Below are 25,114 nucleotides of genomic sequence, written 5' to 3' on the forward strand. Positions count from 1 at the left end.
ACACTCGACTCACACACACACACACTCCTAGGCTTTGAACGAGCAGCCGACTGAATCCGAAAGCCACCGAGTTTAACCGATCCGAGGAGAATCCCACGTGAGTTCTCATTGCGAGCAGAGTCGGAAATCTTGGAACTCCCGGATTTGCTAAAAGATTGATTTTTCAAGAATATTACGTAACAGCATTAATTCAAACCCCTGTTAGTCAAAAAAAGCTGTTACGTAATTTATGGTTGGCCTACTACCAAAAGTATGATTTCACTCCCATACTCGAAATATCTGAAGAGGTGTTACGTCCCGCAACTTTAATCAATTCTCTGTTAAAATTTATATACCTAACAATATCAAAGAGACTAAAAAATAAAATCTGGTCATTATAGAAAACGTGGGAGAGTATTATATACTTTATTACAATGACCAACAACATGCGCAAAATAAGTTTTGTCACTAAAACCGAAGGCGGCAAATTTAAATTCAGGAATGCTCCTTCCGTGTAATCCTTTCGAATTATTTCAAGCAGGTGATGAGTCAAGTGGTCTCAGAATTTTCGAGAGTTTTGAATATTAAAAAAAAATAAGTTTATGCTTAAGAGCTAGTCAGATGAGTCATGATGGCTTTTGTTATTGGATGGATAATTATGTACTTTTTTAATTTTGCACACTGGCATTGACCTCACTCACTTCTAAATGGGGCGTGTCCATTCCTCAAGGGCGAAGAGAGACCTCTCTCGCTTCTCCTTTCATTTCTGTCATCCTCTCTTTTCTCACGACCCTCCAATTGAGCGATTCGCCTCAGAGCATCCGCCAAAGTCGCTCGAAGACAGACTATCTCGTCTCTTTGAGACAGGGACTGCTTCTCCAGGTCGGCGACACGACCCAAGAGCGTTCCTGTTTCGCACTCCAACATCTCGTCTGAAAAGAAAAATTAATTTTTTATTATTTTATTCTTTTATTTTTTATGAAAAAATTAATTTTTTGTTATCAGGTATAGGGAAATCCAGTACGTCGGGGGGGGGGGGGGGGGCATAGAAAAAATTGAGGATTCATTTGGAATTAAATTCAGTTATTCATTTTGAAAATAATCCACTGTAATCTGCCGTAATCCATTTGTTTTCGGGAGTAATCCACCTGTGATTTAAGTTTAACTGGAATCTTCTACAAGTTTTCCCAATTAAACTAATGTAAGCCGGGGTAATTTCATTAGTTCTTAGTAATTTAGGTAATTCTAAATAATCCATTTCAAAACCAGAATAATACAATTCTAATGAAGCGTAGTCCAGTTCTACAATAGAGTAATTGATTTGTAATCTTAAGTGATCCACTTGTAAAAAAGATATTTGGGAGTAATTCAGGTAATCCACTTGGAATTCGGAGTTCTTTAAGGAATTCGTTGTAATCTACTTGTAATCCAGAGCAACCCAGTTATGAAGTGGATTAATCCATTTTTAATAGGAATTAATCTACAGTAATCCTCTTGTAACCTGGATTTTTGGGGGAGATTCAAGTAATCCACTTGTAATACCGCTTTCACCTATATAGTAATCCACTTATAATCGAAAGTAATTAAGTAATTCTGAGTAATCCACTTGTAAGCCCACGTAGTCTAGTTCCTATATAAATTAATCAATTTGTAAGTTGGAGTAATCCACATTAATGCACTTTTACTTCAAATAGTTTCGGGTCATTCAGGTAATCTATTTAAAATCTGGATAATTTGTAACCCTTGTTGTTGAAAATTCAACTACTTGGTGAAAAATTAATAAACTTTGTAGGGTATTCAACAATTTTATTAAAATTTAATGTTTTAGGTAAAACATTCGTCTTTTTGGGTTAAAATTTCAACTCTTTTAGAAGAAAGTTAATTTTTTTACTGAAATTTGAACTATATGGTAACTGGATCACTAAACCGAGCAGTCATCTAAAATGGTGATCCGATTTGATGTAAGTAATCCAATATAAACTGAAGTAAGCCAAATGTTATCTTAAGTAATCCACTTGTAACCAGGAGTAATTCACCTGTAATTGAATTATAATCTAGGATCATTCAGGTAATCCCATTGTAATCCAGATCAATCTACATATTATTAAAGATAATCCGTTATGCCTCAGATAATTCAAAGTAATCAGTAATCCAAGGAATTAATTTCTATTCTCTGTCGCTGCAAATTTAACTATTTAGTGAAAAATTAATCTGCTTTGTAGGAACTTCAACAATTTTGTTAAAAATTCATTTTTTCAGTTGAAAACTCGTCTTTTTGGCTTAAAATTTTAAATATCAAACAGTTATCGAAACTCGTAATCCCTTATAATCCAACTAACCGAATGTAATATTGAGTAATACACTTGTAACCCAAAGTAAATTAATTATAATCGGGAGTAATACACTTGTAATTTAATTGTTTTCTGGGATAATTCACTTGTAGTCTGGAGTATTTCAAGTAATTTTGAGTAATCCACTTGTAATCCAAAATAATACACATGTAAGACGGAGTAATTCACTAGTAATTCGGCGCAGTGAACTTGTAATCACGCGCAAATCAGTTATAATCCTGGCTAATCCATTTGTAATCTGAAGTAATTCATTTATGGTCTACATATTTGGGAGTAATTCAATTAATCCAATTGTAATTCAAATTAATCCATATATCCTTGGCTCAAAATTTAGCTATGTCGTAGTACACTTGTTCCATTTCCTTAAAATTCTTTTTTTATACAGAAAATTTATCTATTCCATTTATAATCGAAAATTTATCTTTTTTCTTTAAAAATTATTCAACTACTCGCTTGAAAGTTGAACTGCCTCGTTAAAAACTGGTTCGTGTTGCTGAAGGTTCTTGATTTGGGTTGCAAATGGTTAGATCGAAAATTTAACTATTTAATTTTTGGAAAAAATGTATCTCTATTAGTTTCAAATTAATGTATTTTTTATAATTAGTCATTTTCTTGAAAAGCAATATTTGTTGGCTAAAAATTCATCTTTTTAGTTAACCTTTATCTCTTTGAATGAAAATGAATCTATTTTGTCAAATAAAATTCAGTGAAGCTTCAAACATTTATTTCAAAATTATTCTAAACTGTTAAAAATCAAAGAATGTTGCAAAAAGTATCTTTTTTGTTTGAAAATTAAGCATTTTTGTTGAAAGTTCGTCTTTTTGTTTACTACAACGGTTTTTTATTTAAAATTTAAAAAAAATTCTATTGAAATATCAAATCTGTTTTTATTAAAAATAAATCTACCTTCTAGCAAGACCAATCAATTTATTTTAAATTATTATTTTTGTTTTGTTGAGAATTCAACTATTCCATTTTTTATGGAAATTTGATCTTTTTTAAGTGATTGGTTCGAAATTTTACTTTTTAAATTAAAAATGTATCTATATTTTGGTGAAAATTTGTCCTTTTCAGTAGAAAATTAATCTTTTTAGTCGAAAATCCAACTATTTGATTAAAAGTTTATCTGCTTTCTCGAAAATTCTACAATTTTTATCAATATTAATGCTGTTTGTATTTCAACGGATTTCTAAGATTTTAATTAAAATCTTTTAAATATCGTTAATATCCTGCATACCTTAATCCTTTGAAAATTTCTGGAATCCCTACAAAACGTGAAAATCTGATTAAATTCCTTGGAATATTTTTAAACACATTAAAACTTTGTAAAATCCCTTGAAATTGATATAAACCTTTCAATCTTGTAGTATCCCTAGTAGTCCCAGAAACATTGAATAAGATTCCTAAAGACATCTTGAAATCTGTAATATCTTTCATAATTAGTTAACAAAAATGATTAAATCTTTGTAATTCTCTGAAATCCAGTAAAATTCCACAAAATCTGATCAAATTCTTTTAAATCTTTGATATGCGAAAACATTTCTTTCAATTTATTGAAAACTTAGAAAATCCACTAAAATATATTTAAAAAAAAATTAATTTTGACAAAATCCTCTGAACTCCCAGGAAAACACTTAAATTTTATTAAACCCTTCGAAATCTATAGACAATATTTATAATCTTATGGAATAATTGAATTTTCTTTTAATTTATATGAATACCTGAAATTTTACAAAAATCTTTTAAATCTTACGAAATCATTTGAAATGTGTTAGAATGTTTTAAATCTCTTGAAATTTTCTATAATCGTAAAAAAGTCTACTCTATATACTATATACTACTATACTCTATATACTCTATATTGTTTTGAATTCATTGAAATTTTTGGAATCGCTTAATCTCTTTCATTCCGAAAGTTTTTCAGAAACTCTTTGAAATATCGTAAATCTCCTAAAATGTTTAAAGATCCTTTGACATCTTTTATGCCTTTCTAAAATCGCTTGAAAATGTATACCTAAAGCCATCAGACTTTCCTCTTTTTGATTTTCGGCTAAATAATAAAAAAAGGAGAAATTAGAAAAAAGGAAGATTTTAGGATAGAAGAAAAAAATCCCTATCCTCAATAAAATAAAAGCCAAGAAAATTGTTTTAATTTTGTTTGAATTTTTCATACAATTATGAAGTTTGCACTAGTTTTGCAATCTTTTCTTCAATAATTAACAAATTTTATTCATCTTGGCTTTTTTTCATATAAAATTTAAACCCCAAGCTATTTAAGAACAAAAATGTGATACTCATATAATTAGCGGTAAAGAAGCTTAAGCAATCATCAAAGATCCTTGATGGTGTCATATTACAATACGTGAAGACATCAGGTTTTCCTCTGTCTGATTCACGACTAAACAATAAAAAGAGGATAAAGTAGAAAGAAGCAGACTTTAAAATAGAAAAAAAATCTATGCCGTAAATAAAATCCGGGTTTTTCCCTATTTCCCGCCCATCAGGTACTCCGATTACATAAATTAATTAATTAGTGCAAAAATTGAATTGAAATTCTGAAAATAAAATGAAAGTATAATAGATGAGATTAAAAGGACTAAGCCATATAAATTACAAAATGAGAATAGCGAGTGTTTTGGCAAGCGGATCATTTTCAAAGTGGTCATTGGACCGACAATATCGCGTTTGGTCAAGAGTCCATTCACGGTCTACAGATTTTAGAACATCATCCCCTTTTTATCAGATCCATTTAGCGTGCTAGCACAACACCTTTGATCGATTGGTCTTTATTTCCTGACTGTAAAAATATCGGGATTTTTCCAAAAATTTTGTAAGTAAAATTTCCTATTTTCGGTAGGGCGATTCATTTTTCCATAAAATTTGGAATTTTTCAATTACTTAGTGGAAATTTACGTTTTTAAAAAGGATAATATTATACCCTAATTTATGTTACTTATTCCAATGACTCAGAGAATAAAGAAACCCCACGACGTTTTGGTCATTTCTCCACTTTTTAAGTAATTTTACCAGTAATATGAGAAAAATTACCCGAAATATAATAGACAATTTTTTCTGAACCATTCAATAACTATTGTTGTAATCTTTTTAAATATTCCAAAAAATAAAAACATTTTAAATCTTGTGAAATCCTTAGAATTCACAGAAAGATAAAAATATATTTTTTAAAAAGATTTTATGAATTCTGAAGAAGTTTTGAAAGATATTATATTTTTAAAGATTTTTGAAGATCAGAAATTCATAGAAGTCCCTTAATATTTCATTTAATGTATTCCCTCATTTTCTCTAGAAATCCGTGTAAATCTTAAAACATTTTCAAATATATAATATCTTTCAAAACTTCTTCAAAAAAAAAAATACTACGAAATCAGAATAATTCATTCAAAATCCCTTTAAAGGTGCAATTTTTTTAATTCATTAAAATCTTTTAAAATACATTAATTTCCTGAGATTTTTAGAAAACTCGTCAAAATTTGGAAATCACTTTAAATATCTGAAATCCCTGAATTAACTTGAAATTTAATTTAATTTATTCCCCATATGGTTAGAAATCCATAGAAATCTATTAAACTTATTTCTAAAAACTTGTTAAAAACACCTTTTGGAATCGAATAAATCCCTTAAATCTGATGAAATTCGATTGAAATTTGTAAAAATCCCTAGATGTCCCTTTTAAAATATATATAATCTTTTAGATATCATTGATATTCCGGATACACTTTTAAAATCCCTTGAAACTTTCTGAAATCCTAGGAAAATCTTCCAAAATTATTACATTATTTTTAAAAATATATCCGTAAAGCTTTCAAATCCCTTGAACTCTTTAACATCCGTTGAAACTCGTGAATCCCCTGAAATCTATTCCAAAATCTTGAATTCTTTTGAAATCCTCCGAAATCCTTCGAAAAATTTTCAGTTTGTTTAAATCCCTTCGAATCTATTAAATTCTTTATAATTTTACTGTAAAATTACTTCACATTTCCGAAATAGTTTAAATTATCTACAATTTTAAATAATTTAAAAATGTTAAAATCCCTGAATAGTTAAGAAATTTCATACTCTTTACACTTTATTACTTTATTGACCACATTTGGTTAATTCCAGAAAAAATTTAATTAGATGAACAACATTTTTGTTCAGCTGACCCAAAAAATTAGTTTTAATCAAAGTTTTTGGTTGAATCGTTTTATAAACTTTAGAATATATTTGATTGATTCGACTATAGTTTAAAAGAAAAAAATTATAAAGTTTTTGTTGTAAAATGTAAACTTTGCTAATAAAATATTGCAAATCCATTAAAATCCATAAAAATTGTTTATATATTTAAAGTCTTTGGAGGACCTATAAAATCTCGTATGTTAAGATTCTTAAAAATCCCTTGAAACCTTCAAAATCTTAAATTGTTTTAATATTTTGATTCTTGAAATGAAAGATGTGTTATTTTATCCAAAAAGCGGAAGAGTTTTGTAAAATATGTTTGAAAACAAAGTCAGAAAATACTTGTATTAGTAATAAATTTAAGAGCATACTAACATTACTCATTTTTTAAATTATCAGAATAATAGCTACTTCTTTAAGAAAGTATTAAATATATAAACTTCCAAAGTAAAAATGGAATAGTTACATTTTCAGTTAACAAAATTAATATTGAAATAAAACCGACAAAGAATGTTCACAAATTCAATTAAATATTCAACTTAAGAAATAAGTTTTTTATTTAAATTATGAATCTTTAGCCAAAGAAATAAAATTTCAACCTATTACTTAAATTTACAACCAAATAGATTAAACAAAAATTGGAATTGTTAAATTTTCAGGTAAAAATATTACTCTTCAACCAAAAGCAAACGAATTGTCATGAAAAGTTAAGTTTTCAAGCAGAAGATCCAGGATTTTTCAAAGAGAAAAAAGCTAAATTCCTAACAAATTTTCACCAGATGTACTTTCAACAAAACTAAAAATTTGAATTTAATAATACCATTCTTAACCATAAGATGAATTCTCAACCAAAAAAATTATGAAATAAATTTTTTTAAATTATACGTTTGTGAGACTTACTGGTTATTAGGACTGTTTTCTAGATCTAATTTTATTAGGTTTCTACGTTATACTAAAAAGAGACAAATATAAAATTTAACAAATTAATTTGGAAAAAAATGAATTTCCAATAAAATAGTTAAATTTTCAAGTAAAGAAATGAATCTCTAACCGAGAAAATGAATTATTAGCAAAGTAGTTAAACTTTTAACCATGTATTTGAATTTTCAAATAAACAAGACGAAGTATTTAAAAAATTTATTTATAAAAAATTTTTTTAATATAGTTCAATTTTTAACGAAAATGATCAATTATCGAATAAAATGAAAAATCTCCAATCAAACAAAAGAATTATTAACTAAATAGATGAATATTTAACCAAAAATAGAACAACTGGATGTTCATTTCAAAGAAATTGATTTTCACTAATAAAAAAAATCATGATAAAATAGTTAATTATTTAACAAAAAAGATGAATCTTAAAACAAGAATTCAAATTTTTAATAAACTAGTTGAATCTTGAACTAGCAAAGGAGACCGAAAATTGTAAATTTTAATTTCGATTTATAATTTTTATAATGAAAGCTATTTACCTGAATATTAATTTGCCAAAATAGTAATACGCAATTTTGCGTATCATAGACAGTAATGCTTCGGCTTCATAGCCTAATATTTGCATGTTTGATTCTCGTTGCCTGCACTTTTTTTATTTCTTAAAATTCAAAAAAAAAAAAATTCTTATCATCTTCAGAAATTATGCAAATAATAATTGCTTAATGTCTCTTTTCATGAAAAAAAACAACTGAATTTTTAACTTTATCATGTTCACCACAAAAAAATTTATTATTTACAAATAGTATTAATTGTTTTAATAATTTTTAACAATTATATTTAAAATTAGAAGTATCATTGAAGAAAAAAAAGTCATTCATGAATAAAATTCAACTGAATTTTTCCTGATTTTCCAGAATTCCCAGACCTGTATCAACCCTGAAATTTAATTTTTGACATTTAAAAAATTTGTTTCTTCCTACTTACGCCAGGCATTTTCAGCTTCGTCAATTGTATCCATTGTGTCCGGCGTGGACATTGCGAATAACCTCCGCTGATGACCCCGACTTATTAATACGTTTTTCAATTGAACTGATTAACGAGCCTCAAACAGAGCCAATTTACTTTCTCCCGCCATATATTTATCATCTCTTTCATGATAAACACTCGAATAAGTCCCATCTTCAAATTCTTTCACATTAGCACCAGCCGATGAATATATTACTTTAAAAAGAAAAACACTTGCAAAATTATTTATTAATACGAGATAATTTTAAATTAAATTTTAGGAACATGTTTAATCCTTGTTAGAAACTTTTTACTTATTATTACAATACTCAAGACTACGAATTTCACACTCGTAGGAATTCTTCCCTCGGTTTGTTTCACCTGTCCATTAGATTCACTCAGAAAAATGTTTGTCTCGAATTAAATAAACCGTTTCTTTAACCTATTCTTTTTATTTAACCAAAAATAGCTTCAAAATTAGAGAAATTATTTTAAATGAAAGAAGAATTTTAATTGGAACAAGAAACCTTTTCTTTGAATGAGAGCCGATAAATGTTTTTCTTTATTTCAAAGAAATTTTCTTTAAACCAATTAATCTTTCTTTTGAGTATTCAATCAGCCAAAAAATTAAAACGTACTTCGGTGGAGTGAACTAAAAGCGACATTCTTAAAGTAACATGTTTGCAGTCTTGCTTTCCTAGCAAAGAGTCGTTTGGAAACTTCCAAAAATAAACTACTTTCAACGTATTTATAATGTGCCGGAAATATTTTTTGACTAACCGAAGAGGAAAGGAAAACGTGTTAAGAGAGGTTAATTTTGTTCACTATAATTGAAAACCTGTTCAAAGAATAAGCATTTCCAGCACCGAGCAGAGCAAACCGGAATTTTGAAATAACTGAGATTTATATTATTTCATGAAAAATTATGTTATTTCTTTCGAAATATAGTTCTTGAACTAAGCTTTAAAAATTTATTAAAATAAAAACGTGAAAGCAAATGTTCATTCCTGACTGATGTTATCTTACTTTTGCAATATTTCAAATTTCGAGGCTACACAGTAATTACGACTTTGTGATATTAGCACACTTATTGTTTACATCCAACAGAGACAGGACTTCGTCATACAAAAGGCAAACACTTGAAAGATTACAAAATATTATTCTTGAACTGATATGTAAAAATTTTACCTCAAAATTAATAGCTAAAATTGTGTCTGAATAAAAATTTAAACCATCATCCTTATGAAAAAAGTACCAATTCCCGATATCAAATAAAATAGCATCGAGATGAAAAACAAATCAAAACTGTTTGAGAACGATTGAAAAATAAAATGGAACATTATCTGGTACTTGTTTTCCAGCTAAACTTGAAAAATTTAGAGAAAATGATAAAATATTTATCCGGCAGTTGCTTGGTACACAGAACACTTTTTTTACCGGTTGGAATATGAAACAACACTTTTTGACATTCGTTTTCTTAAATGGATTTTGCAATTTAGTTAAATCACCACTGAGAATTTTCCTTATTTGCAAACTATTTATTCAATCAAAAGAGCTCACTATGTCAATCTATTTGAACTGATTAGAGCTGTACTGAAAGCAGAACTGAATCGTTGCTTGCTAGATCACATATGTCACATATGCCGGACGCGTGGCCTCTGTTGATGCCGGGTTATTACGTAAAACCTTATACGCATAGTGAACTCCAATGATATTACAGAATTCACTTTTCATTTTTGCGAAAACAGTTATTTCATAAGAAAATGAAACTTTTACATTTTTTTCATGTATGGTTTAATTAAATATAACTTCTTCTCTAGAGAATGTTTAAATAACATTTTTTTTCAATACATGGTAGATTTGCTGAAATTTGTAAAAGTAGTTTAATTATATTTCTATTTTATATTCGTTTTCAAAATCTATAATCATTTATTGAGGGTGACCGTTTTAATTTAGGGAAAAATGTTTTGGTAATTTCCGGGTTTGTAAGAACTTTTCAGAGTAATTGAAATAACAAATCTGAACTTTTAAGAATAAAATTTCTTTTTGTTTAAATAATCAGAACTAAACTGCAAACTGCGCTATCATTTTCAATGTTCTAAATCGAAAATTTTCACCTTTTATCTGAATGTTAAAAATACCAAATTTGCTACCCGCCGAATCATTAAAAATGTGAACAACAAAAAATGGACTCTTTCAAATTAAAAAAAAATTAGAAACAAAATTTCCTCCCTTTCAAGACGCTAAAAATCTTAAACACCAAAAATGTTCTTCCAACTAAGAAAAAATGTATACCATAATTTCCTCTCTTCAAGGCTTTTAAAAATCTTAAAAGCAATAAATGTCCCTCTTTTAATCAAGAAAAAATTGAAATACTGAAGTCCCTTTCTCCTCACTCAATAAAAATGTAAAAACAATTCTTCTATAATTAATTTTTTTTTAATTACCCTCTTATAATCCAGAACTAATTACAAAAACTGTACCTCTTCCAACTCCATGAAAATCATAAAAATAAAACAAAAAAATCTCTGTAGCAATAAGAAAAAAATTAAAATTTGAAATTTTCTTTCTGTCAACTCAAAACAAAAATTAAAAATTACCCTCCACCAATTTAGAAAAAGATTGAAAATAAAATTTCCTACCTACGATTCAATAAAAATGCTAGATAGCAAAAATGGCCTCTTCCAATTTAGAAACCAGAATTTTCTATCTTTGAATTCAATAAAAGTATTAGAAATAAAAAATTTCTCTCTTCCAGTTCAAAACAAAATTGAAAATAAATAAAAAAAAGTCTTTCCTTAAAGTCAGTGAAAATGAAAAAAGAAAAAATGGCCACTTCCAGAAAAAAGAGGAAACCCAAAATTACCTTCCGTGCAACTCAATGAAAATGTTAAAAATTATCCTTCCTCCATTTCATAAAATATTAAAAATCAAAATTTTCTCTCTTTTAACTCAATAAAAAGGTTCAAAATCAAAAAAGACCCTCTTTCAATTTAGAAAACCTTGAAAGCCAATATTTTCTCCCTTTCGAATCGCTAAAAATGGTATAAATAACAAAATTTGCCTCTTCTAATTAAAAAAAAAAATTGAAATAAAATTTACTTCCTTTCAAGTCGATAAAAATCTTAAGAAATAAATAATCCCTCTTCCAATGCAAAAAAAAAATAAATAAAGAGGTGCTCCCTTCAACTCAATAAAAGTGCTGAAAAAACAAATTGGCCTTTGCAAATAAAAAAAGTCATGTTTCGTCCAAGTCTATAATAAGCTCCAAATTAAAAAATCATTCCCTTTTTTAATTATTCAGAAAATATTGAAAACCAACATTTTCTTTTTTCCAACGCAAACATTTTTTTTTAAATTAACCTTCCTTCAATTTATAAAATATTGAAAACAAAAACTTTTCCCCTTCCAACTCAATGAAAATATTAAAAACAAAGAAGAGCTTTTTGCAGTTTAGAAATATTTTTGGAACAAATTTTTTTTTCTTCCAACTCTCTAAAAATCTGTTTAGAAAATTGTCCTCTTCTAATTCACATACAATTCAAACCCAAAATGTTCTCTCTTCTAACTTTATAAAAATTGTGAAAACAAAGAATTTCCAGTTTCCTATTTAGAAAAACAATTTGGATCAAAATTCTTCCCTTAACTCAATACAAATGTAAAAAAGTAAAAACTGGTCTTTTCCAATTCAGGAAATAAAATAACCAACATTTCGTCTATTCCAACTTTTTTTGTACTCTCTTCAATTTTTGGCTTTATCTCAAAATTCAACACATTATCTAAAAAATTAATTTTTTTAATCGGAACGATTCAAATTGTTACATTCAAATTTTAAAATTAGAAAAATTAAATGTTAAGGATTCCAGGCTTCCTATTTCAAACAATTGGGTTTTAAATTTGTTTAGCTTTGATTATTTTATTTATGATTGCCCAATTTACATGTCCAATTAAGTATTTTTAAATATTAACAAATGGTTCGTTTTTTTAAGTTAAAATTTTCTGAATTTAACAGGCTAAAAATTGAATGTTTAGGCTCAAGCAATATATGAATATAATTTAAAATGGAACAAACACGTAACATTTTTAATCTACACCTAGATTTCAATTATTTAAGAAATGAAAATAACTTCAATTTAAAAAATTTGAATTTTTAACGTTAAAATCTACAAATTGATTAACTATAGATAGATACAGAATCGTCTTCTAAAATCAATTATTTTTTAAATTAAATAATGAAGTTCTTTTAATTAAAAATTCAAGTCTAAGAATTAAGACCTAAAATAGAAAATTTCGTAAGTAATAGGTTTTAAAATAACTCCTTATAAACTGAATCAAACCATAATTGAAAAAGTTAACATTAAACTTTTTCATTACAAAAAGTATTTAAATCAAACTTATTTGAAATTTTCTTACATTGTATTACATTCTATTACATCATGTGAAATTTTCAGTTATTGGAGAGATTTTTCTTCAAAAATTTTGGGACATTCACGATCAACAAATAAATTCACTGTCGAGTGGTAATTTTAATCTCACGACCTTAAAATGAAAGTTTTATTTTATTAACACCAGGAAAAAATAACAACAAGCAAGAATTTTTTTCGTTAATATATTTTCGTATTTTATGAGTGTCTTTTTTCATAATGAAATTATTCAAATTTATGCGAACATAAAATGCAGATATAAAAATTGAAATAACCACAAAAAAAAGAATTAACCATTCGAAATATCTAAACATTATTATGATGAAACTTTTTTGTGATCCAACAAATGCGTCGACATGGAAATTAGATTACATTAGTTTATTATTAGCATAATTCTCAAATTAAATATCATTTTTGTAGCTAATTTGAAAAATTAAATTTCAAAGTGGCTTCACAAAATTTGAATCATAATAAACTTATTTTGCAATTTGGAAACTGTCCTAGCAGATGGAGTTTAGTTTCGCGCAATATTATGAAACGAAGTTTCAAACGAATGTAGATATCGATTAGTATTTTCTTTTATGACATGCATTTTTCATGATAATATATATATTTATTTTAATTTTCGAGATATTACAAAGTTTATTTTTCTGTTATGTTTTATAACCTTTCCAGCTTACTGATTACATTGGATTCTGGTTTGTAATGGGTCGATATCCATACCATGAAGCCATAAAAATTCATTTCATGGTATTTTAACGCCTTTACGGTAAAACTATTTTTCCCGCCAAGTGCTTTATCTGCGTATCATTCGCTCAATCTTGTCGGTAAATAAAGAATTAATTTTAATTTATCAGATCTTCTAGTATGAACTTAAACTTACATATTTTAAAATAAATATAGTAGTATATTTCCAAATTCCGATCTAAATAATAAAAAATATGGTCCACGTGTAAAAAAAAAAGTTTCACCCCTTTTCGAAAAAAAGGACTTGACTTTCCCTATGGTAAAAATCGGAAGAAAACTTACAACTAGGGCTTTTCCTATCATTAAAATGAATTTTCCTTTCGAGGGAAGGATTTTTACGATATTTTTACGAGAAAAAATTGTCTTTGAAATTGTAGTTTATGGTGCACCTTTATGGCGCTTTTGAAATATATTTTTTCCACCCCCGTTCCACATGGCGCCCTTTCACGTCACTTTCGCTCGATTTAGGGAAACTTCCCCATTCCCATCCTCGCGAGCGTATAACACGTGTGTTTTCCCCGAGACCGCCCCGACGCTACTGTCGACCAACTCCAGCTGCTTCGGGCGCGATCAATACTTTTCAGATAGTCGAGATGATTCGAAGCTGATGTAGATAAAACCCATTCAGCAGAGAACATTGATATCTCCCTCGGTCAATGTAAAGTCCCTGCTCTAGCCTCTAGTCTAGCCCATATGAGGTTCTTATCATCTGATACAAATGTTACTCTGTCTATAGTGTCTACCATTCGATTCCCCTCGCACGATCCTCGTGAATAAAATATGACGCGAGTCCAGCGAGACTGTCACTTCCGGTGCGCCGGCGCGCCTATGTGGGAGCTTTTGAAATTCTAGTTTGCCGCTAAATTTGCCGGAAATGGTGTTAAGGAGGGACTTGATTTCGGGAAGTGTTTAATGTTATAGCTTTAAAGATATACGGTGCAGGTGAATTGAGCCGGTTCCCCATGATGTGCGTGACCACAAGGGTGGTCTCAAAATACATGGGAAAATTTTTGTTTTTAATTTTATGCATATCGACCGGAAATTTGTTTAAAGAATTATGTCTCTTGAAATTAATAAAGTATTAACTTACTCTGATTGAAAATTGGACAAAAAGTAAAGGCGGAAGCCCCATGAAGTTTAACATCTATTTCCTACATGAAAAAAATATGTTATTTTTTTAAATCTTATTTCGAATCGTCAATATCAGCTGAATGCAGTTGGAACTCAACATTTCTCTTCTTTACTAGTCTTAGAATATAAATAAAACGTTATTTTTCAAATATCACACCCATAAGTCGGTTTTACATGGTCCCGAAAAACACCCATAAGTGAAAAATTGGGCTTTTCGAGTTTTAGCGCTAATTGTGATTTTTTTGCGGTTTTTTAAAAGAAAATTAGTTTTACTGCATAAAATACAACTTTATGCTGATAATTAGAATATGTACAAACATTCTGTAAAGAATTTATTATTGTTTTTAGCAATATTCTTTTAGAATAAAGATAGAAAGTTGAGTTTTTTCATAAATTTTGCACTTTTTGTTAATTTTCAATTAGAGTGAGGTAACAGTGTATCGATCTTATTAAAACATAATTTTTTTAAATTTCATTATTATTTTTAATAAGATTCTCTTCGAACCATGCCAGAAATTGCAGTTTCTTTTTAAATTTTTAAATTTTAGTCCATTTTTTACTCAGAGGGCCGTACTAATTAATTAGGTTCAGCAAAACTAATTGTTTAAACAAATAATTACTGTTTATAATTATATTCATTTATATTTCATATATTTATATTTATATATATTTATATCTATATTTATATATATTTATTCATTTATAATTCAAGTTAAAAAAGATTGTTTAAACAATTTACTGCTTTTATCAATAATATTCCTTTTGATTTATTGTAGAAATTTGCTGTTTTTTCTTATATTTTAAGTTAACTGTCTATTTTCCACTTGGAGTGACTTAATGATAAATTAAATTTAACAAGAATAATTTTTTAAACAAATTATTATTTTTTATAGCTATCTTCATCCATTTTAATGCCAGATAGTTTTTATTTTTTAAGTTTTTATAACTTTTTTTCCCACTTTTCCCTTGGTGAGGTAATAATTATGCTAGCTAACAAAAATAGTTGTTCAAAGAATTTATTGTTGTTTATAAATATCTTCTCTTATATAAGTGCTAAAAAGTTGCACTTTTTCTGACATCTTGAAATTTTTTTTGATTTTTCAGTTAGGAAGAAGTAATAAATATTAGTATTAATTTCAACGAGAAGGCTTGCCTTTTAAGTTATGAACAACAAATAAATAAACACAAAGAAACAAAAAAACGTTTTATACGGATTATATCCAATGTAAAGTTTTCTTTATAAAGTTATTAAAAGCCTTTTTTGATGATTTTAACATTAAAATTTTTAATCAAGGAATAGACGTTTTAATCGAAAAAATAAATTTGTAACCAAAAAATTAATTTACTGAATTGAACTATCTAGTTGAAAAATCGTATTTTTGTATTGAAAATGAATTTTTTGCATAAAAATTCAACAGTTTGTTTAACATTTCTGTTCTCCTTTGACTGGAAAATCTTTCATAGTTGAAAATTCAAGTATTACTGAAATTTTTTTCTTAAAATTAAGCTGTTTCCTATTCAAAATAAAAATCTTTTTGCTTGAAATATCAACTATAAAATTATTCAATTAGAATCCATATTTTCTGTTGATAATTCAACAAATTTGTTGAAAAATAAACAACTTTTTTCATGAGTGTCTTTTTTGATTAAACATTAACATGCTTAACTAAAAATTTAACTAGTCCAGTTAAAAATTAAACTATTTGATTTAAAATTCGTGTATTTTGTTTAAAATTCGTTCTTTTTGGTATAAAATTAATCTTCTTGATTGAAAATCCATAATTTTCGTTGCAAATTTGACTACTCCAGTTAAATATTCAGAATTTTACTTGAAAATTCATCTTTTGGGCTTGAAATAAACTATTTTGTTGAAAATTCTATATTACTATTAGTTGAGAATTAATGTTTTGAACTTAATATTTAACTTTTCCATTTTTTGTTGGAAATTAATTCTTTTCAATAAAAAAACTTCAACTATTAGATTGAGAATTCAATTGTTTGCTTGAAAATTGGTCTTTTTTGTAAAAAATTAATCTTTTAGTTCCTAAATTCAATCATTCAGTTAAAAAGTCTTCTATATTCTTATTAATATAATATTTATACTTTAAATTTGAGAAATCTAAATAACTAGAAATTTATTTTAATCTAGTATTCATATTAATTTTATTAAAAAGAATAAATTTCTCTTTACATTCAATTCAATAATATTAAAATGTTTAATAAGCAGTGAATTATAAGTATAAGAAGATAAAATAAAAATTGTTTTAAATTATTATTCAAACTCATGGAATTTATTAACAAATTCCAGAAATGATTAATTATGTTTTGAGTTTTATTTATTCATTTAACAGTTTGATGGTATTGCATTAATTAAGGTTAAATAAATTAAGGTCAAGTTCGTTATTAATTGTTATCAATGATTCTCATAAAAGACGAAAAACCTTACAAGTTATGTTTATTGCAATTTTAAAGCTGACAAAAATGTATAATTACTAAATTGACAATAATTAGGAAAAACTACTTTTCTGATACATTAACAACTTTCTATATACATTTTTCTAGATGTCACATATATTTTCAAAAAGCCCCCATAGAATTTTTCAAGTGAAAGAATATTCAAAGTTTGATCAATTTCAAAATTATATTTTTTTAGAGAGATTGGTAAGCTAAAGTTTGGAATTTAGTAGATGTCAAAGAGATTAATTAATTATCTTAATAACATTTTTCAAATGGAGGCAAATTCAAAAAGTTCTATCAAGTAGATCATAATAGAATTTATTTCAAAATACAGTGCAATTATTTTTAGTATCTTTTTTGAATTCTTGGAATTTTTGGTCCAAATTTAATCCCCTAAAAATCCTTCAAACTTATTAATACAAATTAATTTTATGAAATAGTAAAATCTAGTCTTAATTAAAATTAAATCGAAAAGCATACCTATTTCTTATATGCCATGTCATTTTGTCTACAGCGTTTCATTTTTCAAACAATCCGTCTGTATAACCTAATTGTCGAAGACAAGGCATGAGTGTCACAATAAGAATGTAATCGTTAAAGCCAGAGGTGCCTATAGAAACCGTCTTCAAAAAAAAAAAAAAAAAAATTTGAAAAAAAATAAAGTTCCAATTTATGGTTATAATAATTTTTTTAATTCAATCGAAGTGCTAGAATAATACGTACAGTAACTAATGATTATTATAATTAATATAGTTATTTCGACAGTGAATCAGCTTAATAGCTAATAATAATAAATACACTCCTGTAGTATGGTGGCCCCCATCCGAGTATCACCGAACCAAGCGTTACTTAACTCAGGTGATCGAAGGAGAAGCCTCAAATGCATTTGTCCAAAGCGACACATCGTGTTTTTTATTTAAAGGAGAATTTAATGCTCCGAATTCCAGAGTAAAATAATTGATTGTGGAATGTTGATTCCAAACATTTTTTTCTTTTTGAGACAGAACTGGAAATTAATCACAATTTTTCTCTATATTTCCGATTTTCTTCAAATTTTTCTCCATTTTTGTTGTTGAAAATTTGCTCTATTGGAATTTTACTAAAAATATTGTTTTTTTGTGTGTTTGTAATGTTATAAAAAAGGACAATCCTTGTTTCCCAATAACTCGAGATAAATCTTCCTTTAAATTGCAGTTTCTTTCATAGTATCTTCTCTCGATAAAATGCGCAAAACATTTTCAACAAAAAAGAAGTAATTAAAATAATTAAATGAAATAAAAAAATGTATAAAATCTGAAAAACTGCAACTTTCTAAAATGAATTACTCGGGGTTCTTCAAAAAGTACATTTTTCCTCCTTCTCGCCATTTATTTATCTTATTTTTACATTAGTGCTCGTAATCTATTATTAGCATTGGAATGTCAGACGTGTAAAAAAACTGATCTCCGTTCGAATACCAGTTTATTATCACCATTCAAAAACATTCTACAAGTATGAACCTAAATCAGGTTTACTGTTAAAAAGTGAAAATTTTTGAAAATAGAGATCAATTATTTAAATCTTATAATAATAATTACAGAATTATATTTGTCAAGTAAAAATAGTGCTTCAAAAATTGAGAACACTGAATTGAATCTGAAAATTTCCTCTACTATTAGATAAAAAGTATAATAAAATAAATAACTTAAAATTGTGAAAAAAATTTGATATATTTTTGATTACAATAATTTTTCATTAAAACTACCTATTTCTGCTACCTCTTATCAATCAAATGACGCAGACAAGATGAGAAAAAAAGCTGAAAATGTTTTTTAATTCTTAAATATTCTTTAAAATCGAATTATAAATTCTCTTATTTTAAACAAAATTTATTAGATTTAGATCTAATGATTTTTCTTTATATATACACCAATATAACTTACTTTTTTTTAGCTATAATGAATCTTTTGAAATCTAATAATTATTTTTATTAAAAATATCAATAATATTTTCGAAGAAAACCACTGACAGAATCACTAAAATAATTAAAACAATAATGTTAAATCTTATTTAAATTTGACTGATTTTTGTTTGAAAATACTAATTCTCGATGTAAAACAACAACGTAACCTAAAATTGTAAAAAATTATGAACCAATAAAATCTAATGATTTTTGTTCAAAACAATTTTATTTTCCGGTAAAAGACGCTAACAACACAGAATGCCGTAAATTTAAAAGAAAATGTTAACCTTTAAAATCTAATAATTTGCTGTTAAACAATTAAATTCGTCGTATTTTTGTTAAATATTATTTAGGGAATTCTACAATTAGAAAAATGGCTTACTGCAAAAACATTCATAATAATAATATTAATAATGATAAATTATTATAAAACATATTCAACACAGAGATATATGAAAGCGATGGTACAACTGTGCGCTCAAAAGGCAGGTATGCGGAAGCTGCTTTCCAATCCATCCTTAATTAATTAATAATAACTAATAATCAATTTCCAACTTCACTATTTTTTATTATCTACGCTTATGTTTCTATTTTATTTTTTTAATATAATATTTGGACCTTCATCTTCGTCTTAAGAAATATAATTTGTAGATTTAATTTTAGAAATTTTATATTTGAGATATAAAAAAAGAGCTTCAAGTGATGAAAAGCCAATCAGGTTTTTAAAAACAATGATAACAAATTTTTTTGAAATCACTTTCACAGTCATAGGTACAAAAGATACATCTATGTTATTTTTTTTTTAGAATATAGATTGAATACAAAGGCAATTTTCTATTATATATTTTTCTAATTTTTTAATAATAAGATTGTTGCTAATAAGGAAACCCAAATTGAATCAGCTTTTTACCTTTTTTTACTTAAAATTATTATTATTGGTCTGGTGGATATATTTATTACCATTGTACAATTAATTTTCAATTATTTAAACAAATGGAATTTGTTTAAATAATTTTTGTCTCGAAAATTAGTTTCCCACCTAAAAATTATTACTATTAGTCTAGTAGAATATTTATTAACATTGGTTAATTAATGTCTTATTATTTCAACAAATGGGACTTGTTTAAGCAATTTTTTTTAATTTCGTTTTTTCCCCTAAAAATGATCATTATAGGTCTAGTGGAATATTTATTAACATTGGTTAATTAATTTTCAATTGTTTAAATAAATGGAATTTCTGTAAATAATTTTTGATTACAAATTATGAATTATTAATCTTGGTCTTAAGAAAGATTATTTGTAGATTTAATTTTAGAAGTTTTATATTTGAGATATAAAAAAAGAGTTTCAAGTGATGGAAAGCCAATCAGGTTTTTAAAAACAATGATTACAAATTTTTTAAAATGTTTTTGAAATCACCTTCACAGTCATAGGTACACAAGACACATCTGTTATTTTTTTAGAATATAGATTGAATACAAAGTCAATTTTATATTATATATTTTTCTAATTTTTTAATAATAAGATTATTGCTAATAAGTAAACCCAAATTGAATCAACTTTTTACCTTTTATATGTTCAAATACATTTAAAAAATCCACAGGAAGGACACAGTAATACAGTTTTTGTACTGCCTACATACTTTTTGTCTAAATTTTAAATATTTTTGAATATTACCTTATGTTTTGGTTTTTTTTTTGGTCTACAAAATAAGTCCTACTTTAAAATTAAACAAAAAAATATTGATACTTCATTCTAAATTAAAAATAATATTAAAATCAAATGAGAATATGAATGGTTCGCTATCGCTGTAATTAGGAAAAGCGCCCCAGTTCAAAAATTCGTAATGCTCTTCAACCTCTTTAAAGAATTATTAGTTTTGCTAAAGAGGAGCATAATATAAGCTTTCAGCCTGGATTTAGCAGGAGAGAAGATGCAATCCAGAAATTTCTTTTGTCAGCATTGTCTTACTCATAAAGCCCATAAACGTGATAAAAACCCCATTCTTCATTATATCAATGTTTATCGTTCGTGACACTGAAAGTAGCAATTTAATGTTTTTTAATGTATTCTGTCACAGTTATCTTCACCCCTTGAGCTTTGAAATGTCCGTCGGTGAATTTAAATTGTATTTTTAGCACTGATTTATCGCATATCACTGTATACTATATATATGTGGGCGTAACCCAATAAGTGTAGGAGCTATTTAATTGCTGACCTAACCACTCCTAATGGCGTCAACAATTTCAAAGAAATGTATTTATATAATATCGCAAATTTTTAATGACAAAAAAAATATAAAATATTAAAAAAAAATATAAGTCAAGTAATGATTATGGCCCCTAGAAGAACTCGATAGGATGATTCTAAATGCTTCCTTAATAATTATTGAGTTTAAATTTAAAATGGCAAAAAGTCAAAAGATAATATACAAATGAATCTTTTTATAGGTAGCAACAAATTAATCAACAATTATTATGTCCGTAAATCATTTGGGACATCTATTAGAGTTATAAGACAAAATTAAAACGAATAATTTATTTGAGTTTTTGACGTCTATAGGCAATTGAAAATTATTTATTTTTTTTTTTTAATACCTGAAGATTTCCATCTGTATAATTTTCTGAACTATAGTTCTAGTGCATGTTCAACAAATTTTCTTGAAGATTCATATTAATCAATGAAACCATTCATTAATTATGGCCAATATAAATATATAAAAAATTGCATAGGTATTATTAAGAATCTTACACTTGTTTCAATATAGTTTAGGATGAATATCTTTTCCGATAATCTTCTACAATTTGTAGTAAAAATGGGGCAATATAAATTAAATGTGCAAATAAGACAACAATTTTTAATTGCTTAAATACTATGGAAGTCCTAAACGATGTTCTCAATATTTTTTAAATTATTCGTTGCTAAAAATAAAAAATTTCGTTCAAAAATTAAAATTATTTTAAAACTTTTTTGCAGTTTTGAACTTAAACATTGTAGAAACAACACTCATACTTATTTTTAAAGAATGGAATAGGATTTTTTCTTTTAAATCAAAAAATTTTTTTTAGAACAACCTAATATCTACATTATGGTGGTCCAAAAATGCATGAAAAAATTTGTTTGCATGCTAAAGGGCAACGATCCCTCCCATTTGATTCCAAATCTGAAAAAAGAAATTCCCTAACTTTTTATTTTTTTTTATTTTAACAGATGCCGGTTTTCACTTGAAGTTTTCCATGAAAAATGCATGGGGAAAAATCACTTTTCTGATTTTTTAGAATAATTTTCTAGGGTTTGAAAAAATGTGACAGGAAAGTATGGAGGCCTGTAGAGAATTATCCAACGAAGAATTTCATCTATCAGACATATGGGTTTGACACCCATAACATACCCCCACGAGTACCTGAAAACTACCCTTAAAACCAAAAATGTCAATTTTTCATGAGATCGACCTTTTGAACACTGTATTCTCGTATTTTTTACTTAAAATTATTAATATTGGTCTAGGAAATTATTCAAACAAATTCCTTTTGTTTAAATAATTGAAAATGAATGACCTAATATTAATAAATATTCCACTAGAGCAATAGTAATAATTTTTAGGGAAAACCTAATTAAAACATATTATTGAAACAAATTCCATTTGTTTAAACAATTAAGAATTAATGAACCAATGTTATTGAATCTTTCACCAGACTAACAGTAATAATTTTAAGGGAAAAAATTTTGTTCGAAAAAAATATATTTAAACAAATTCTACTTGTTTAAATAATTAAAAATTAATTAACCAATGATAGTAAATATTCCTATAGACCAATGTTAATCATAATAATTTTAAAAAAACACCAGAATACAGAGCTCAAAATGTCGATTTCATAAAGAATTGACATTTTTTGTTTTAAGGGTAGTTTTCAGATACTCGTGGGGGTGTGTCAGGGGTGTCAAACCCATTTATATGATACATGAAATTCTTCGTTGGATAATTCTCTACAGGCACCCATACTTTCCCGTCACATTTTTTTAAACCCTAGAAAATTATTCTAAAAACTCAAAAAAACTGATTATTCCCCATGCATTTGACATGGGAAACTTCAAGTCAAAACGGGCACCTGTTAAAATCGAAAAATTAAAAAATAAAAAATTAGGGAATTTCTTTTTTTGGATTTGGAATGAAATTGTGGAGATCACTGCCCTCTAACAAATAAAAGTCTTTTTGAGCCACCCTAATTTATATATATTTGTGAAGTGACCAACTAAATACATTTTTCACACAATTACTTTCTGAAAGATAATCGTTAGGGCAAATATTCTTATAAATAAATCAGAATGATAATCAGTATTCCATGTTAATGGGAAATCAATTAGAATTGCAAATTGCAATTGGAATCGACGGAATTGGAAATTAGCCTCTGTAATTTAATTAGAAACTGCTACAGTTGCGGATACTAATGAAAATGATGAGACCCATAATTTTTCTTTCTTGTTATGAAGCGAAAGTTGAATTTATTCTGTGAAATTGAAATGACCTAATATGAATTTAAAAGTAGATCTTTTCTTCTTCAAATATTTTTTCTTCTATTTGTACTTTTCACTTATTATTATAATCCATTTTTTATAATAATTTTTATTGAGAGGTCCAACTTTGAGAAGGATGGGTCGAAGATAAAAAAAATGTGTATTTCCATAATCTAACAGAACTGAAATATTATTATTGATTTCAACTATATGTTTTTTGACTTAAAAGTATAAAAATTAGAAAATAAATGGTCGAGTTTATCTAAAATTTTATAGTAAAAATTGTTCAGTATATTTTACTCAGATTCACTGCAGTAGTTTTAATTTATTGATGCAATATTTTATTTAACTTGAGAAATTCCGGAATCTAAAATTTGGTGAGATTTGAAAACATATTAATTAACACAATAAATTTGGTATGTTTCTCAAACAATCGAATTTATTAAAATTATCCTTAAACAATTTTGCACTCCCAGTCCAAAAGTATGAATAGTCACATTCCTAGCTTCATTTTGAACTCATTAACAAACAACATACATTTTTTATTGCTTTATCAATTTGTTTATAAAAGTTAATTTAAGATAAAGGATATTCATGGAGTCAAACTTAAAAGTGTCGTTTTTCAAATATAACTGAAGAAATTTTGAATACGGACCAAAACAGAAAATTGCATTCGCCTACATATTTTTCAGTCTAAAAACATTTCTTTAATATCTTGGATTTTTGATACATTAATTTATCAACAAACATTATTTTTTTATTTTCCTAGGAATCTTGATTTAAAAAATATTCATATTCTTTTAAGGCCTTTCAAATTGTTCAGAAATCTTCTCAATTTTGTGTTCGGATTTTCGAAAATGCATATTTTGTTTTAAATGATTTTAAATTTTCCAAATTTTAAATTATTTTGGAATCTTATAGAAACTTCTAAATATATCTTAAACTCACTCGATTTTTTCCCAATTGATAATTGACTACCCATTTTTTTATTTTTAAATGCAAATTACGTTTCTTTTGGTAAAAATTAATGTTCTTAACCAAAAATCTAACTATTCCATGTTTGGTTGAAAATTTATTTCTTTTTTTGAAAATTGAACTAGTAGGTGGAAAATTCCTTTATTTTTAATAATTTATTGAAAATTCCAGTTTTTTGTTAAAAATTAATCTTTTAGGGTAGAATATTAACCTTTTCGATTGAAAATTCAACTGTTCCGTTAAATAGTAATTATGTCGTTAAAAATACATTCCTGTGATTTGAGACTCATCACTTTAGTAAAAAGTTCATTTCTTTAGTGTTAAATTGTACTATTCTATTGAAAATTCGTTTTTATTCAATTAAAAATACAATTTTGAATTGCGAATTTAACTATTCCATTTTTGCTTGATAATTTATCTTTTTTAGTTGAAAAATAAATTATTTTTATAGAAAATTCGTATTTTTGTGTTGAAAATTA

At 26.5% G+C, this 25,114-nt stretch overlaps 1 protein-coding gene across 9 annotated transcripts in view; it reads right to left on the minus strand.

Moving 5' to 3' along the window:
- Positions 1 to 14,127, minus strand: part of LOC117167548 (echinoderm microtubule-associated protein-like 2) — a 77,665-nt gene extending 63,538 nt beyond the window's left edge. For 4 of the 9 annotated variants that reach the window (XM_033352564.1, XM_033352562.1, XM_033352565.1 and 1 more), the window contains exons 1-3: positions 13,898 to 14,127; positions 8,424 to 8,660; positions 681 to 911 (exon numbers count right to left, since the gene is read on the minus strand). In XM_033352564.1, coding sequence (XP_033208455.1) covers positions 681 to 911; positions 8,424 to 8,475 — 283 coding nt within the window. In that variant the 5' untranslated portion in view covers positions 8,476 to 8,660; positions 13,898 to 14,127. Of the gene's footprint in view, positions 1 to 680; positions 912 to 8,423; positions 8,678 to 8,768; positions 8,793 to 9,952; positions 9,977 to 10,004; positions 10,093 to 13,897 lie in introns of those variants that run through there. The other 5 variants (XM_033352557.1, XM_033352559.1, XM_033352558.1 and 2 more) reach the window with 5 other exon arrangements.
- Positions 14,128 to 25,114: the final 10,987 nt, after the last annotated feature.

This window comes from Belonocnema kinseyi, chromosome 2 (genome assembly GCF_010883055.1).
Source record: "Belonocnema kinseyi isolate 2016_QV_RU_SX_M_011 chromosome 2, B_treatae_v1, whole genome shotgun sequence".
Taxonomy (NCBI): Eukaryota; Metazoa; Arthropoda; class Insecta; order Hymenoptera; family Cynipidae; genus Belonocnema; species Belonocnema kinseyi.